Source organism: Myxine glutinosa, chromosome 8 (assembly GCF_964187855.1).
Source record: "Myxine glutinosa chromosome 8, kmMyxGlut1.1, whole genome shotgun sequence".
NCBI classification, from domain to species: domain Eukaryota; kingdom Metazoa; phylum Chordata; class Myxini; order Myxiniformes; family Myxinidae; genus Myxine; species Myxine glutinosa.
In genome coordinates this window covers 78,147,763-78,166,719 of record NC_136268.1, presented here as the reverse complement: position 1 = coordinate 78,166,719, position 18,957 = coordinate 78,147,763, and the positions used below count along the sequence as shown (strand labels likewise).

At 44.3% G+C, this 18,957-nt stretch overlaps 1 protein-coding gene across 6 annotated transcripts in view; it reads left to right on the top strand.

Annotated features, from left to right (window-relative positions):
* Positions 1 to 18,957, top strand: part of LOC137412007 (formin-binding protein 1-like) — a 167,878-nt gene that overhangs the window by 72,779 nt on the left and 76,142 nt on the right. For all 6 annotated transcript variants that reach the window (XM_078783425.1, XM_078783424.1, XM_078783423.1 and 3 more), the window contains exons 3-4: positions 11,176 to 11,232; positions 13,677 to 13,824. In XM_078783425.1, coding sequence (XP_078639551.1) covers positions 11,176 to 11,232; positions 13,677 to 13,824 — 205 coding nt within the window. The remainder of the gene's footprint in view (positions 1 to 11,175; positions 11,233 to 13,676; positions 13,825 to 18,957) is intronic.

Below are 18,957 nucleotides of genomic sequence, written 5' to 3'. Positions count from 1 at the left end.
AGGAGGATTTTGTACTGGATTCTCTGGGGGATGGGGAGCCAGTGAAGCTTGTAAAGGACAGGGGTGATGTGGTCACGGGTCCGGGAATGGGTGAGTAGACGGGCAGCGGAGTTCTGAATGTATTGGAGTTTATTGGTGATTTTTGAGGGTGAACCATAGAGGAGGCTATTGCAGTAGTCCAGACGGGAGGTGATGAAGGCGTGGATGAGGGTTTCTGCAGTCGTGGAGGAGAGGGATGAGCGGAGACGGGCAATGTTTTTCAGGTGAAAGAAGGCTGACTTTGTGATCTGTTTAGTGTATTTGTCGAAGGAAAGGGTTTGGTCAAAGATGACGCCAAGATTCCGGATGTGAGGGGAGGTGGATACTGGGATACCGTCGATGTTGAGGGCAAAGTTATGGGTGGATTTTGTGAGCGTTTTTGGGCCAATGATGATTATTTCAGATTTATCACAGTTAAGCTTGAGGAAGTTGATTTGAAGCCAGGATTTTATTTCAGTGATGCAGTTTGTCAGGATAGAGTGGGTGTCGGTGGAGACGGACTTGGTGGAGATGAAAAGCTGGATGTCATCGGCGAAGCAGTGGAATTGGAGACCATGACGGCGGATTAAGTGACCGAGGGGGGACAGGTAGAGGATGAAGAGGAGGGGGCCAAGAACTGAACCTTGGGGGACACCTTGGGGGAGGGGAGCAATGGGGGATTTGCAGTTATTGATGGAGATGAACTGGCGTCTGTCAGAGAGGTATGATTTAATCCAAGAGAGGGCAGTGCCGGTAACGTTAAAGGTGGATTCAAGTCGGGTGAGGAGGATGGTGTGATCGATGGTGTCAAAGGCAGCGCTGAGGTCGAGGACGAGAATGTTGAGGTTGCCAGCGTCAGAGGAGAGGAGAAGGTCGTTGGTGATTTTGAGGAGAGCAGTTTCAGTACTGTGGTTGGAGCGGAATCCGGATTGGAATGTTTCATACAGGTTATTGGCAGAGAGATGATGTTTGAGTTGAGTGGCTACAGTGCGTTCCAAAACTTTTGACAGAAAGGGTAGGTTGGAGATGGGTCTGAAGTTGTTTAGGGTGTCAGGGTTTAGACCAGGTTTTTTTAGAATGGGGGTAACAGCAGCAATTTTGAGGGAAGGTGGGACGATGCCTGTAGACAGGGAGGAGTTTATTGTTGCAATGATAAGTGGAGAGAGAGCAGGGAGGGAGGCCTTGACAAAGCTGGAGGGGATGGGGTCAAGAGTGCAGGTGGCAGTTTTCATTCCTATGAGGAGTTCAGAGAGGTCAGTAGGGGAGATTGGGGAGAACTGAGACAGGGGATGGCAGGACAAGGGGGGGCAGGTGGTTGGAGGAGGAGCGGGTGCGGCGGTGGTCAAGCTGTTGTAGATGTTGTCAATTTTGCGTTGGAAGAAAGAGAGGAAGGAGATGCAGTTGTCTACTGTGAATGACTGGGTGGTGGTGTTCAGGGGGCGGAGGAGTTTGTTTATTGTCGAGAAGAGTGCTTTTGGGTTTCTGGAGCCAGAGTGGATAAATTGAGAGTAGTAGGCGGAGCGGGCGCGGGAGAGGGCATCTTTGTAGTGTTGTAGGTGGTCCTTGTAGGCTTGGGAGTGAACTGTGAGACCCGTTCTATTGCGGAGTCTTTCAAGTTGGCGAGCATGAGTTTTCATCAGGCGGAGTTCAGGTGTAAACCAGGGAGCAGAATGGGTGAAAGAAACTGTTTTGGTTTTTACAGGCGCAAGCTGGTCAAGGCAGGAGGAGAGAGTGTGGTTGTAGTAGTCAGTGAGGTCGGAAGGGGTGTGGAGGTCAATGAAGGGAGAAGTGGACATTTTTTCAGAGAGGGTGGATGAGAATGAGGTAGGTGAAAGAGCGTTTAGCTTACGGAAGTTGATAGTGCAATAATGCCTTGGTGTTGGGGCGGGGATGTTGATGGTCAGAGTGATGGCTAAGTGGTCAGAGAGGGTGAGGTCGGAGCCAGAGAGATGGTGCAAATTTAATCCAGTGGAGCAGACAAGGTCCAAAATGTGACCACGGATATGGGTAGGAAAGTCGACATGTTGAGTGAGGTTAAAGCAGGTGAGTAAATCAGTGAAGTCAGTGGTTATTGTGGAGTCAGTGGAGTCCATGTGGATATTGAAATCACCAAGGAGGAGGATTGAGGGGGAGAGGGAACATAGCTGGGTCAGAAAGTAGGAGAAGTCAGACAAGAATGATGGGTGTGGTTTGGGAGGGCGGTAGACGACAGCCATGACTGACTGCGTGCGACCAAAGAGTTTAAAAGCCAGGTGTTCAAATGATGGAGCAGATGAGATGGAGATGAGGTTGGTCTTGATGTCTTGACGGTGGATAACAGCAATTTCACCACCTCGGCCCTCCGAGCGTGGTTTATTGACGTAGGAATATCCATTGGGTGTGGTGAGGTTGAGTGTGTAGTAGTCCAGAGGTTGTTGCCAGGTTTCGGTGAGACAGAGAAAGTCCAGTTTGTTATCCAGGATGTATTCGTTCAGGATGAGGCATTTGTTGTTGAGGGACCGGGTGTTGAACAGGGTGAGCTTGATGTTGTTTTGAACAGCAGGGATGAATTCAGGTGATTTAGCCAGGGTTTGTAGGCAGGAGGTGCGATCGTGTGCGTTGCTGTGACCAGGTGCGCTGGGACGAAGAGTGAGAGTGCGCTGAGCCGACCAGAGGACGGGGATGGAGTGACCTGATTGCAAATAAACAAACTTACGACCGGAGCCACGGTGAATGTACCTGGGTCGTCGGAGGAGGCCATTTGATTTGATGGCAGAGATGCATGATGGGGTGGAGCGGGTATTGAGCAGAAGGAGCCTTGCGGCGGAGTACCGCAGAGCCATGACAGGCAGGAGCGGAGAGACGAGACGAGGCCAAGGTTGAGGAGGTGAAACAATGGTCCCAACCCACGAGAGCGGGCCTGAGGAAACGAAGGAGCCAGGTAGGTGAAGCCAGGAGCAGAGCCGGGACCAAGCAGAGGGCAGGCAGGAGCAAAGAGACGATCACGAGGCCAAGGTTGATCACGGCAAAGCGGCAAATGCAGCGGAAATCGACCGCCGCCGCTACAAATCTAGATCACGGCGGGAAACCGCCACCAAACCGCTGCGATGGTCACAACCCACAAGAGCGCGCCCGAGGAAACAGCGAGCAGGCGAAGGAGCCGGGCAGGCGAAGCAGGGAGCAGAGCCGGGGCTATGCAGAGGGCAGACTCAATGGCCAAAAAATCCGCACGACCACCAAAAAAGAAAGCAACTGACAGTGGCCCGGTTGAAGAAGCGGCGAGCATGTGACGCCTGCGTCCTCTTCATACCGGACCGGAAGCGGAAGTCCGACTGTGAATGTGTCCGACAGTACAACAACAATAGTAATCAATTGTACAACCAATATATATTTCCTATGATGGTACCATCAGGTTCGTACAATATAACTCACTGTGCTCCAAGTGAGCGAAAAGAAGAACATTCCCCAATGTCTCTATTCCGGCATCAAGCCCAAGTCGATCAGCTCCAGCGATCGTCAGAACGATGTCCAATCGAGACCAGAATCCCGTTCGGATGACAGTCATAGTCACGCGGCCAAAGCTGTGCAAAGGTGCCCTCAAGGCGACGGGGAAATCCAAAGGCGCCCTCCAGGCGACTGGGAAATCACACCTTCGGGTATGGATGTTTCACGGCTCCAAACCGGCGAACCGCAGATTTACCTTCAAAATCCATGTGACACACACACACACCAGATAAACGTCTGGGTGCGGTGAAAATGATTGAAGCGAAGCGAAAAACCTTGCGCGATGCGCAAAGCGCGCGAGTCAAATTGGCCGACGGCCCGTTCTCGAGGCGTAACGGCACGACGATGATTCTCCTCGGAATCAACCGCCAAAACCTGACACGCAGGTTGATCTGTCACAGCAATAACAACTCTTTCGCAAGAATCCCTTTCCCGGGAAACCCGAAGTTTGCGAGTAACCTCCGTTCGTCAACGTTTGCTCCAGACCTCGAAGCAGCTAGGCTTCTTCCCCGACTCACTGGCTCCGCCTTCTTCTCCTCCTGTTCCTCTTCGTCGTCGTCCGGTTCTGGTTTCATTTAAAACATTGACTTTTTACCTTTTGAAAATAGTAACCTCGATCTCCCTTGAACGACAACAATAATAGTACATGGAATCAAAAATGTTTACAGTGGATGAAAACCACAACAATGGAAGTGACGAATCCGTTACGCTTCCTCCCCCTCAAGAAAGAAAGTTTGAACATAGTGAAAACTCTCTTTGCCGGCAAAAACTCTTTTAACAAACAAAAGTAAAACTCACACCCAAATCATCAATTCCCGTGAGCAACGATAATTAATATTTCCCAAAATAAAGCAACAAAACTTCCAAACAACCTACAGACATTTCCAAAGTTAGTTCACTCTGGACAAAGCATCAGCAACGACATTGTCCCTGCCCTTTACATGCTCAATTTCCAAGTTGAACTCCTGCAAAGCCAAACTCCATCTCATCAACCTCTGGTTTTTATTTTTCATTTTTTGAATGAAGGTTAAGGCGTTGTGATCAGTGAATCCAAAGCAAAGCAAATCTATAGCAGTTTTTAAGGAGACCGAGCTGAGTGCCAGATTTCATGGTGGTTGGGTGGTGAAGCCTGGAAGTATTCACTGCATGGACGCATTTAGGAACGTGGAGTTCACGGGTTAATCCGTGTAGGAATCTTGGCTTGGCTGCTCCTGAGCACTCAGTGCTTCCAACTCTTCTCTTGATCATAAGGATCATAATCACGGTTGTAGCGTCGGGGTGCTGTAGTCACGTGAGTAGCGGTCCCCATCTCGGCTACCACGGTAATAGTCATCCCGTCGAGAGTTACCAAAACTGCGCTGCTGCTGCTGGGAGCCTCCGTAGTAATCACGACTGCGGCCGCCACCAAAACTACTACTCCCACCCCGGGAGCCATAGCCACCCCTGAAACTACCTCCACGTTTTCCTCCTCTGTAGCCCCCTCGACGCCCATGGCCTGCCTTCTCTACTGTTATGGTCCGACCATCCAAATCCTTGCCATTCAAATCCTTTTCTGCATCTTTGGCGTCCTTTGTGTTTTCAAACGTGACAAAGCCAAACCCTCTCGACTTTTGCGTCTCCCTGTCCTTTATCAATCCCTGGTGTTGGGCTAGTGGCTAGGGTGCCGGCTTAGGATCCTAGGATCCTGGGTTCGAATCCCGGTCAATCGCTGAATTAACGCCAGGGGGGTTGACTCAGCCTGTCATTCTTCCGAGGTCGGCTAATTGAGTACCAGTTCACTGGTAATTCCCTGTTTGTCGTTAAAGGCGACAAAAAAGGGTTGGCGTCAGGAAGGGCATCCGGCCGCAAATCATTGCTTCAAAAAGGGGACCGAAAAACAACAACAACCACGGTTCCCGAAAAAGGCCAACCCCCGCTTTGCGGGGAAAAATGGCCTCTAAAGGTGGTTTTTTTTTTTTTTGTCCTTTATCAGCAGCACTTCCAAGAGTGGTCCATATTTGCCAAAGATAGAGTCCAGAACATCTTCACTTGTGTTAAAGTTCAGTCCACCTACAAAGAGCTTGCCAACATTGCCTCCATCCATGACTTATGTGGGCTGACACTTAGTTTCAGGGTACTTGACAAGAAGTGACTGTGCAAAGCGTGACGTCAGTACCTTCTCCTTCTCTTCAGAGCGCTTCCTACCCATAGCACGAGTCGTGGCACAGGATGGAAAGATACCCGGAATCTCCTGCTCTAACTGTGCGGTGTTATTTTCCATACTAGGCTTTTCAACAAACATCGGATTACCAGAAACTTGACCACCGGCCAAATCATTCCTGATAACAAAAGATACTCCCTCTACAGGAAGAGTGGCTTGTAAACCTATGGTGACCGGTCCTGACACCAAATCAGACTTCAAATGGATGACATGAAGTGGAGCTTTAACATAGCCCCCAACCCCCTGTAAAAGAACACTAACACCAGTTGCTGTCTTCTCTGACAATGGCAAAATGCCCTCAAGCATCAAAGATTGATGGGCTCTTGTGTCTCTCAATACCCTAACAGTTCTCTGGTTAGTCAAGTCTCCATCCAGTGACACAAACCCCTCTGAAATAAAAGGTTTGTAACCCTCTTGAACAAGGTCGTTCTGTGATGCCGTAACTTTGGCATGGGAACCTTCACAAGGCACTGTCCTCCAAGGACGATTTCTCGCATTGGCCAATGCATTCAGAGTTGTACTTGTCTGACTCCGCTCCTGATTTTTCCTTTTCAGGGCATAACATTGGGACATCAAATGCCCAGGTTTCTTGCAAAAAGCGCAAGTAGGCCCGGAGGAAAAGCTCGTGGTCTGCCTCTGGCCCCCCGGAAGATAAGTCTGTCTTCTGTAGTCTTCTGTAGTCTTCTGATCTGTAGTCTTCTGTAGTCTTCTGTAGTCTTCTGATCCTTCTGTAGACTGTAATCTTCTGATCCATAAAAGTCGCGGTATCAGATTTGTCCTCATAGTCATCTCCAGGCCGCTTCCATGAATATTTGTTCTCCGAACCTGATTTACCATAACTCCCCTGGCTAACTCTAGGCGGGAAGTTAGGTTTGTGGAACCCCATCCTGTGTGTCAAGGCAATAAGGCATAGTCATCTGCCACGGTTGCTGCCTCATACAACTCTGGTACTTTCTTTTCATCCAGATGTACTTTAATGTCCGCGTGGACACACTGTTTGAATTCCTCCACCAAGATCAATTGTCGCAACATGTTGAAGTCTTTCCCAATCCCCTTCGAGTCACACCACCGATCAAACATGGTTTCCTTCATTCTGGCAAACTCCACATGGGTCTCACTCTCCCTCTTCCTGGCATTCCTGAATTTTTGCCGGTAAGCTTCAGGGATCAATTCATAGTCTTTGAGAATGGTTTTCTTCACTATCTCATAATCTGCACATTGGTCAATCGGTAAAGCCGAATAGATATCTTGAGCTTTACCCACCAGAACACTTTGCACTAAAATAGTCTAGGACCCCACAGGCCATTTTAGCATTTGAGCCACTTTCTCAAAGTGTAAAAAAAACTTGGTTACCTCCTTTTCATTGAAGGGTGGAACCAGCCTCACATGCCTACCAACCTCCCAAGTGTTCTGACTAGTTGTCGAACTAGCCGGCATGGATACTACTTCTCTCCGTTCTCCCATTAATTCCAGCTCCTTGAGTTTAAGTTCCTTCTGATACTCCATGTCACGTTCCTTTAACTCCCTTTCGGCTCTCCTTTCCTCTGCTCTTTCTCCTGCTCTTCTTTCTTCATCAGCTCTCCTTTCCTCTGCTCTTCTCTCTTCTTCAGCTCTCCTTTCCTCTGTTCTTCTCTCCTCGAGTTCAAGTTCCTGTTCTACTCTTCTTTCCTCGAGTTCCCTTTCAGCTCTCCTTTCCTCTGCTCTTCTCTCCTCGAGTTCTCGTTCCTGTTCTGCTCTTCTTTCCTCGAGTTCCCTTTCAGCTCCCCTTTCCTCTGCTCTTCTTTCCTCGGCTTTCCATTCCAACTATTTTAACCTTTCCTGGCTCTGCAGTTGCATCTCCATTTTCCGGAGCTCCACATTTTCTTTTTCCTCGGGTAACCAATCCAAGGCTACCTCTTTCCATGTTCCTTGTCCCACCAGAGATTCTACCACCAATGTCTGCATCTCTGCTTTCTTCATATGAGCTCGGACCTCCAAGTTAAAATGTTTGGCCAATATCAAGAGTTCCGATCTTTTTAACGCTTTGAACTGTGCCTCATTAGGGGACGCCGCAAACCTTTCTGCATCAAACACCATGGTGACTATTAGTTAGCACCTGTTAACCTTCACACAAAAAATTTCCAATTTTTTTGACAAATTTGGGAATGTTAGAAAAATTCCAAATTTGAGAATTTTGGGAATGTTAGGGAATTCGATCCCGGACGAATGTTAGGGAATTCGATCCCGGACGAGGATGTTAGGGAATTCGATCCCGGATGAGGATGTTAGGGAATTCTATCCCGGACGAGTTTTGGGAATTTTATCAGCAAAGACGAGCCCCCAATTTCTCTTAGCAAAGACGAGCCCCCAATTTCTGTTTGGGCCAATTTTGGATGAGCCCCCAATTTCGGTTACGTGCTCCTCCCCAACCCCCGGTCACGGTGTACCTCCGAGCCCCGAGAGGAGTCACGGCAGAAAAATGTGTTATTCTGTATGTCAAAGATCAATGGTGAAGCCACACCAATTGTTACCAACAAACAAATATTGTATTAAGATCACACAAGAATAACAGTACAACAACAATAGTAATCAATTGTACAACCAATATATATTTCCTATGATGGTACCATCAGGTTCGTACAATATAACTCACTGTGCTCCAAGTGAGCGAAAAGAAGAACATTCCACAATGTCTCTATTCCGGCATCAAGCCCAAGTCGATCCGCTCCAGCGATCGTCAGAACGATGTCCAATCGAGACCAGAATCCTGTTCGGATGACAGTCACAGTCACGCGGCCAAAGCTGCGCAAAGGTGCCCTCAAGGCGACGGGGAAATCCAAAGGCGCCCTCCAGGCGACTGGGAAATCACACCCTCGGGTATGGACGTTTCACGGCTCCAAACCGGCGAACCGCAGATTTACCTTCAAAATCCACGTGACACACACACACACACACACACACACACACACACACACACACACACACACACACACACACACACACACACACACACACACACACACCAGATAAACGTCTGGATACGGTGAAAATGGTTGAAGCGAAGCGAAAAACCTTGCGCGATGCGCAAAGCGTGTGAGTCAAAATGGCCGACGGCCCGTTCTCGAGGCGTAATGGCACGACGATGATTCTCCTCGGAATCAACCGCCAAAACCTGACACGCAGGTTGATCTGTCACAGCGATAACAACTCTGTCCCAAGAATCCCTTTCCCGGGAAACCCGAAGTTCGCTAGTGACCTCCGTTCGTCAACGTTTGCTCCAGACCTCAAAGCAGCTAGGCTTCTTCCCCGACTCACTGGCTCCGCCTTCTTCTCCTCCTCTTCCTCTTCGTCGTCGTCCGGTTCTGGTTTCATTTAAAACATTTACTTTTTACCTTTTGAAAATAGTAACGTCTAGCTCCCTTAAATGACAACAATAATAGTACATGGAATCAAAAATGTTTACAGTGGATGAAAACCACAACAACGGAAGTGACGAATCCGTAACAGTATATAACGTATAAAAATAACGTGTGCATACAATACACAGCATGTGATGCCACATAAAACAAAATATGCCAAAGCAAAAGCAAAACAAAAACCAAAGCCAAACGTGTCTAAACCATAATTGTGTATGTGTATGTGAAAATCAAGACCAATGCATGTGTGTGCATATACGCATGCATGCCTGTGTCATCGCCACTGATCCTCATGTTCCTCAGGCCGCACCCTTACACTCAGGTCCGCCAAATCTCAGGCCCCCCTTTCACGGGTCCGCCAAATCTCAGCTCCCCCCCCCCCCTCCACCAACCATTTTACACTCCACATTTTTCCCCAACCCACTCTGGATGCACAAATTGAAAAGGCACGCTGGCTCTGCTGCTATCTACCTCTTGACCTCATGCAGCCTCATCATCCTGGGCTGCTACAGTCCCATGAGAGTGTAGTTGCAAGCTGAGGTTTCTTTGTGTACTGCATTTATTGTAATTTAAAGGCAACTTTAGTGCTTCGAAAATGCTAAAAGATTGTTACCTTGTTTGATATTCCCATCTTAGCATATATTTCATAATGCTAGGAGCCCAAGTTTTAAATCTCATCTGCTGTGCTTATTTGTCTATTGTGTACTAACCAGTCTGCGACGCATTTACAAGCTCTTCTGTGAGACGTAGACAATGTAGGAGGAAAAAGCTGTTAATTATTATTATTATTATTTTTTTTTTTTGTTTGTTTGTTGGTCATGGTTCATTGGCATCAAGAGCACACGAACACTGCTTGAAGGACTTTAGGGCAAGGAAGGGTAGGGAATTGGGAAACCTTCGGAAGTGCAGGGGTTTGTGGATGGAGGAAATGGGGAGCATACTTGTGATTCAAACCTCACAATTATAAATGAACACTGTGCCGTCATCACAGGTTGCTGAAATTTATCCTCCATACGCATAATGCTTGTTTTCCTCCTCGAGACATGCTCAGATTTGTTCATGCATGCCCGCTATCGTTGATTTGACTTTCAAACGAGACGGGTGGAAGTTTCCATGTTTGTGGATCAAAATGGCAACACTTCCATAATGTTGGCAGATTATGTTTAAATCTTAGTGAGTCTCATTGGATTTCCTTTGTTCAGCTGTGGTGAAGTTCCTTTAGAATCCATGAGGTAATTAAGCAGTTGGCACCTGTTTCTGCAGGTCTTTTGTTTGTTAACATCTGAGAGAACCGCTGATCTTGACATTTTATTTTCATTGGTATATTTGTCCTCTGTGTATAAATATATATTTCGATGTTTGCAATTTTCTCCCCATCGTCATTTGATGAAAATGATAATCAGGACATGCTAACGTCTCTTCCTTATTCCGAAGAAATCCTTTTTATTTTCCTCCGTCTATTTCCCCCTTTTATCTTATCCTCTTTTTGGATTTCTTTCATTTCTTGTTCCTTTTTCCTTTAATAAAAGTTGTGCCCTTGTGTGCCACCCTATTTTCTCAGTAAAGATGGCATACAGTTTTACTCTGCATTCTCCTAAGGGTGGAGTGTAAGTTCAGACCGAGAGCTATTATTATTTTTCGTATGCAGCCTATGGCTGCTGGTTGCATCATTGCTGAGAGCGCTGCTGTGCCAATGTGCCATTGATGCAGTGCCCCCTGTTTCCAGTAAGCTGGTATTCGTTTGGAAGGATAACAGACTGAGTCAACCCACTTGGTGTTATTTAAACAGTGTGACAGGGGCTCAAACTCAGTACTCTAAGATCTTAAGCCAGCCACCTTAACCGTTAAGCCAACACCAGGCTTATCGAGGGCTATAGAAGTTGATATGCCATGATGATTTAAAGCATAATTGGTGTTCTCTGTATTGGTATGGGAGTCGTGTGAACTATTGATTTGGATAACGAAACTACATCCTTTCAAAAAAAAAAAAAAACACCTTTAGAGGCCTTTCAAACTAGTCCAATAATCTTTTTGGTAATCATTATTTCTTAATGTACATTTTTAACATCTTTTACATAGGAGTTTGGCAAAGAAGTACCAGCCAAAGAAAAACTCTCGAGAAGAAGATGACTCAAGGTAATTCAGATTGAACGTTTTTTATATGAGCATTGTGCTTTTAATTATCCCCCACCTCCCCCCCCCCCCCCCGCCCCCAATTCCCCTTATTAAATGCCATGTTCATTAAACTTTTTTGTGTATGGTTGTAAGATTTTGTGTGTGACGTCTCAAGTTTCAATCTTCAGGTGAGCATACACTGGCCAACATCGTATAAAACGTGTCTCCTTGGGTTGTCTACTACAAGTTTTGTTCTGAACAGCAACCTGCATGTATTTGGCAGACTTTATACAAAGACCTCTGCCCCCTCCCCTCCCCATACCACCCTGAATTCTCACACTGCTGACACCACCAGCTACTATGGCTGCTCAATAGGCAAAGCTCATGTTTGCCATTTCTACCACCAAATGGCATTTTCGCTTGAGATGGATGAAGACAACTTGGTGTTGAAAACATCGGACCTCAGCTTTGTCCTTTAAGCAACTATTCTCGTTGGTGGTGCCTTCAGTTTTGAATACGAATCATCCCAACTACAACCAATATATGCGAAATAGTGTCATGTGAAACAACAAAAATGGATATGGATATGGATGAATGAATAGTCAAATGCTGCTGTTTTTGAAAGAAAGCTGTATGGATGCAAAGCAATGAATATCCAATTGTGTTTGATGCTAAAGCTGAATTGCTAGAGGCTGCAAAATGCCCTGTTTGACTAAGTGGGGTGTGTTGTGCTGTATTTGTTAGTTTGGATGTGACACCTTTTTGCCTCATTGGTGATAGGGCATTTTTCAGCCTGCAGTATTAGTGATAACAAACCCTATTCATGGCTGATCAACCTTGCAGTGATATTCTTGCAATGAAGAAACGCATAACCTTGACATTACAGATGAAACTGGACGTTATAAAACGTTCTGATAGAGGTGAAACTCCCCCAAAATCGGTCGTTCGTTAGACCTTAATAGTTCGATGATGGGAACAATTCGGATAAGACAATAATTTACTGCACTTTATTTTTTAAATTGTATTTATTTCAGTTGGAGGGGATTGGATGGGTACTATTTGCTTTCATTTTTTTGCAAATTTACAATATTTTAGCTTAATTATGTGTTAAATTACATGTTAAATAGGCTTTCTTGGCTTGTTTGTAGAACCAAACCACCATTTATAACGCAGACCCTATGATAAATTGTGTTCCAACTTACGAACATCTGACTTGAGAATGATTGTTCAGATCACAATCCGTTCGTAAGTCGAAGACTCCCCTGTACTCGTAGAAATGTTTATATTGTTCCTGCTACATACAAACCAGCCTTAGAATTATGAAAGATAAATGGCAGAGTGGGGCCTTTCTGCACACAGACTAAGGAAGAGTAAGTAAAGTAGTTTATTAAGTTTTAAGTAAAGTAAAGACTTCTTAATAAAGTAAAGTTTATGAAGCAAAGTAGTTTATTAAGCCTACTCCTATAGTATAGGCGAAGGCTTATTGCTGTTTTAGGGTTTGTTTATGCCATTAGTGCCCCCAATTTTTAATGGTATCAGTTTCTTCGACCCATCGGAGTACGAAACCATCATTTAAGTGTGCTCCCTTTTTTCTGCCAATGTACGAGGACTTTCAGAATGAAAATTTTCAACAATAATGGAAATAAAAAGTAGGTGGGGTTGACATAATTTTGACCTTGACCTAATTTTAAGGTCATGACCCAATTATAGACATTTTAATATTTTCATCATAGTCTGATCAGAAGCAAAAAAAATTATTTAGATAGCCTAGACTCCTTAGGCCTAGAATAAGGCACATCTACGCTTGCTTACTTACACCAGACCCTTCCGAGTTAAAGGTCAAAGTCAAATGGCGGTCTGAAAAAACAAATGCGTTTTTTTTGTCATTGCTCAAGTTTGCCAATGTGGAATCTCAAAGACCGCTTGGTCTTTCAATATGTACTTGCATCATAATAGTTGTGCACCTGATATTTGTTTCGGGTGCTTGACCTACTTTTTGGGATTGTAACCTAATTAACAAAAAACACCTTTTTGATCATAACTTGAACAATTTTACTCTGATTTTCATGATGTTCAGTTGTCTGGATAGATTGTGGATGGGACACTTTTTATTAATTTACTAAATGTTGGAGGTGTAGGTCATATGGTGCTCCGAAAAAAATGTCATCATTGGCTCGTGGGGCAAGGGTAAGTTATGATCGGAGGCTTACATCTGGTAACCGCTTTGTGATCGCAAATATCTAATTTCATCTACTGTTACACAAGTCCAGCGTTCTATTATGAGGTAGTATTATTATTCAGCTTGTAGCAATACATTCTGCATTATAATTTATTCCATTTATATTTTATAATCCATATTCTATCCAAACAATATTGTGTTATTTCCTTATATCCATTTTGATTCCTAAATTATTTGATGATAAATGAGGTGGCCTTGTGTCTACCTGCTCATCTTCCTGGTGCAGGTTTACATCATGCCGTGCATTCCTGATGGTTTTGTCAGAGCTCAATGACTATGCAGGGCAGCATGAGGTCATCTCTGAGAACATGAATATGTCCATCCTGCAGGAGATGTTGGGCTATGTGCAGGAGCTGAAACAAGAGAGGAAGATGGTGAGCCTCCAATATAATCAATTTTGGAAAAAAGGATTAGTTAAAAAAAAAAAGAAGTAGTTTATTTATCAAATCAGAAACACCCGCTTCCTTCAGGAGCGTTGGCAAGTCATCTTCCCCCCAACCCTCCCTCGCAGTCGAACCTTTTTTTTTGCCTAAAATACTCCCCTGCAATCACTGATGAACCTCTGAAAGTTTGACGAAGATCCGTTTGGCCATGGTGACATGGCGGAGAAAAATGGAGACAGGCAGACAGACAAACATCTCTTTTACAGTAAATATACATTACAAGTTCCCCGACAAGGAACTTCAATGCAGGAGGAGGCCATAAGGCCTACCAAAGCCTGTACTATGGTTGCCAACATGCTCTGTCATTGTAAATGTTGAGTGTCAAGCAAGGAAGCAACACTTACCATTTTAAAAGTCTTTAGTATGACTCGGCTGGAGTCGGGTTCGAACCCCTGACCTCCGAGATTCAGTGGACACTCTAATCATTACATCACCAAGTCACATATTATCTGCATTAACCCACACATTTAGAACGATTTGATTATAAAAGAAGCATAGAGCTGGCTTTGTGCTGGCTGAACACAAAAGTACAGGGTGATCCAAAAAGATCCGGACAACATTGGTTGTAAATATATTTGGAACCACAAATTATATTTATATGATACTCTTTGGTTTATATGATACAGAAACTCATAAAGTTTTGTGCACACCATCAATACACTTCAATGTGAGATCAGATTTGTCGTGTGCAGGACATCACTGCGGTACACGGGTTTTTGCCATGTTTGGCTCAGCATGTGTGTGTCCATCAGTGCACATGCAGCTGTGATCCGAGAACGAAGATCCTGCAGGTTTTCCACCTTCGTATTGTAGACAACATCTTTGACAAACCCCCACAGAAAGAAATGAAGGGGGGGTTATGGCTGGTGAATGTGGGGGCCAGAAGGTTGGTCCGTCTCGGTCAATCCAGCGACCTGGAATTTTTTCTTTCAGGATGGCTCAAACAACTAAGGCTCAATGAACGGGAGCGCCGTCCTGTTGAAAAATGATATCTGGTTGCAGGTCTTCAATCTGTGGGAAGGCAATCCTTCCGACATGTTCATGTAAAATGTTGAGGTCACTGTATCCTTTGCAAATAAAAACAAGAAAAAGAACAATCAGAGATTTCAAAACCTCGCCAGGATGTATTTTCAGTGGTTTTTCAGGCTTTTGTGTGAAAACAAATATGGCGGCCGAACCACGTGACTGATGACGTCATCATTATTTTTTTTTCTCCACCAATTTGTTCCTAGATTATGCTCAAGAAATTTCATCTTAATCGTATGACGCTTTGTACTTGTCAAATTATGACGTCATAATGGAGGCACCTATGACATCATCATTCACAGATGTCATTCCACATGGAGAGTTCTTTACAATGAGCCATGTATCGTTTTTTTCTATTAAGCGCTTTCGGACATAGAGGTGCAACGTTTTTCGGTTTTTCCAAAATGGCGGCCGAACCACGTGACCTATGACGTCATAATTATCATAAAAAAATTATACAGGTGGAGTTGCATGGTGAAAATTTCCTGTCAATTGGACCAATGGTTGCAGCGAAAATCATATTTATTCTGTGTGGACAAACAAACAGACAAACAAACAGACAAACAAACAGACAAACAAACAGACAGACAAATGAAAAATCAGTCAGTGACCGAGGACTTGCCGGAATGTACTTTTTTTTTGATTTACCAACCACTCCCCGCCATCACGGTCATCTCTCCAACGCACAATCCCACGAGATATGTGGACAGGACAACCCAAAACCAATTATCTTTTTGATTCGTACAGTCACGTGAAAAAGTAAGTACACCCCATGTAAAGTTTTGACTTTTTCAACATATTTCAACATACAGCTATTTGATCTTCATTTCAACAATATTGATAGATAAAGGTGATATAATACAACAAATATCATGAAACATTTACATTTTGGAGTCCATTGTATAATTTAAATAAACATAAATGTAAATTTCGCATGTGGAAAAGTAAGTACACCCCTACATTTATCACTACTTCAAATACCTAAAATTAGAATCAGGTGCAAATGATTAGAACATCGTTAGAGAGGATCTTGGAGGAACCTGTCTTATTTAAACCTAAGACATTTAGTTTGGTTTGCTCTTTGTTGTTGAAGTGTGCGGCGTCACATTGCCTAGATCAAAAGAGCTCTCTGAGGCCTTCAGAAAGAAGGTTATAGATGCCTACGAGTCTGGGAAGGGATTTAAAAATATCTCCAAACAATTTGAAATCAATCATTCGACTGTCCGGAAGATCATCTACAAGTGGAGAAGATTCCAAACAACTGCCAACTTGTTCAGGCCAGGCCGCCCCAGCAAGTTCAGCCCGAGAGCAGACCGCAAGATGCTGAAAGAAGTCTCTAAGAACCCCAGAATGTCATCACAGGACCTACAGGTAGCTCTTGCCACTGTTGATGTCAAAGTGCACGAGTATACCATTAGAAAGAGGGTGCACAAATTTGATCTAAATGGGAGGTGTGCCAGGAGGAAACCTTTGCTGTCCAGAAAGAACATCAGGGCAAGACTAAAGTTTGCCAATGAACACCTCGGCAAAGACCAGCACTTCTGGAACAATGTGCTCTGGACAAATGAGTCAAAGGTAGAGCTATTTGGCCACAGTACCAGAAGACATGTTTGGCGAAAACAAAAGACAGCATTTGACCACAAGAACTTGATACCAACTGTAAAGCATGGTGGTGGAAATATTATGGTTTGGGGCAGCTTTGCTGCATCAGGGCCTGGGCAGCTCACCATCATAGAATCCACTATGAATTCTTCATTGTAGCAGAGGGTGCTTGAGGATAATGTGAGGCCATCTGTTGGAAAGTTGAAGCTCAACCGAAGGTGGACCTTGCAACATGACAATGACCCTAAACATACCAGTAAATCCACCAAGGAATGGCTGAAAAGAAAGAAATGGAGGGTTCTGGAATGGTCAAGTCAAAGCCCGGATCTAAATCCCATCGAGATGTTGTGGGGGGATTTGAAACGAGCTGTGCATGCAAGAAACCCCTCAAACATCGCACAGCTGAAAGAATTCTGCATGGAGGAGTGGGCAAAAATTTCTCCCAGTTGATGTCAGAGACTGGTAGACAGTAATAAGAAACGCCTACTTGAGGTTGTTTCTGCCAAAGGGGACAATACCATCTATTTGAGCCAAGGGTGTACTTACTTTTTCCACATGCGAAATTTGCATTTATGTTTGTTTAAATTATACAATGGACTACAAAATGTAAATGTTTCATGATATTTGTTATATTATATCACCTTTATCTATCAATATTGTTGAAATGAAGATCAAATAGCTGTATTTTGAAATATGTTGAAAAGGTCAAAACTTTACATGGGGTGTACTTACTTTTTCACGTGATTGTATATAAACATCATTAAAAGTAAATAATGACCTGTGCCAAAGTTCAAACGACGTGGGTTTAATCTCTACATGAGAGAATTCCACATAGCTATTTGGGCGGTGTATAAGCTAACAGATCGCTGTCTCCATCGATCTTGCCAGGGCCCTAACACCTATCGGCTCAAAATCCTTTTAACTGTTGACTTGGTAGTTTTTACAATGAAGGAAACACGTATCGAGAGTACATACGACATTTCGATTGTGAATGTGACAGCTCTGAGGCGTCTTTCACTTTGCATTGCAGTGACGGCGAGCACCTACATAGTGGCTGTTAGATTAAAATCTGGCTTCAAGCCTCCTCACCACCCAAAATCTATTCTGGCGAATCTATTCCGGCAAGTAACAAACCAACCAACCAACCAACATACTTGCTGGTATCTATTCCGGCAAGCAACCAACCAACCAACATACTTGCCGGAATCTATTCTGGCAAGTAACAAACGGACAAACAGACAGGAGTGAAAACATAACCTCCATCCACCTTTGGTGGTGGAAGTAACAAAATCAGGATGAAGGTCCCAATGAAAATCCGTCTCATCGTGGCTTCATTTAAACCGTCGAATCCTTCCGCTGTATCACTCCGCCTCGCCCCGGCTTTACACTGCGGTCACGATTTTCACGTTTTGGGTGACCTTTAGCTTGACCTTGGGTCTAGAGAGTTAAAAATTGGGCACAGTCTATTCCAGGGCAAGGCAAATACAAAATGTTGTATTTCATCATGTATTTCATTTCATGGTGCAATGGTATGTGTGTAAAGTATGGCGATGCTATGTGCAACGATGTAGATGTGGTACTGCGCACAAAGACAGACAGACAAACAGACAGACAGATAAACCAACCAACCAACCAACCAACCAACATACTTGCCGGAATCTATTCCGGCAAGTAACAAACAAACAGTCAGACAGACAGACAGACAGACAAACAGACAAATGAGCCTCGATACACGAGCCTCAATCTTGAATACAAAACAAAACAAAAAAAAAAAAAAAACGACTGAAATGCAATACCTTCTCCTCAGGCGAGGGTAACAAACCCACCAAGCGGTCATGGAGAAGGCCAATGACCATGTGGGAGAAGGCTTTGGACTGTCACGTATGTGTTTAACACTTGGATGCAGTGATTGGGCCTTGGAGGCCCACAAGGTTTTTTTTTGTTGCAAAAACTATGCTGTACAATTTATTTTTTTTGGAATGAGCCTCATTTTCACCGACTTTCATGTTGTTACACAAAATTCAGTGACATAAATAAATAAAAATTTCATTTAGGCTCGTGGGAAAATCTGCATTCTTCACTTATAACCCAAAAATCCGACACAAATGCAGGCCTGGGGCCTTCGAGGCCCCGCATAAATGTTGTTGTACTGCGATGTTACATCATTATTTTCTTGATATGAGCCTCATATGCTCCCTTACTTGGTTACAAATAATTCATTGACAAAAATATGAAAATTTAAAAACTTTACACGAATACATTTGTGGGGCCTCTGAGGCCCAATGGCTGCATAGGTGTAGGATTTTTGACAGTTGTGGACATATACATTCTAAATAAAAGGATTAGTGAATCATATTTTTTGAGCAAATACTCCTCCATGAGCCTCAACTTTTTAGAGAAAAAAAGTTTAAAAACCAAGAATTTTTTTTTTTAACC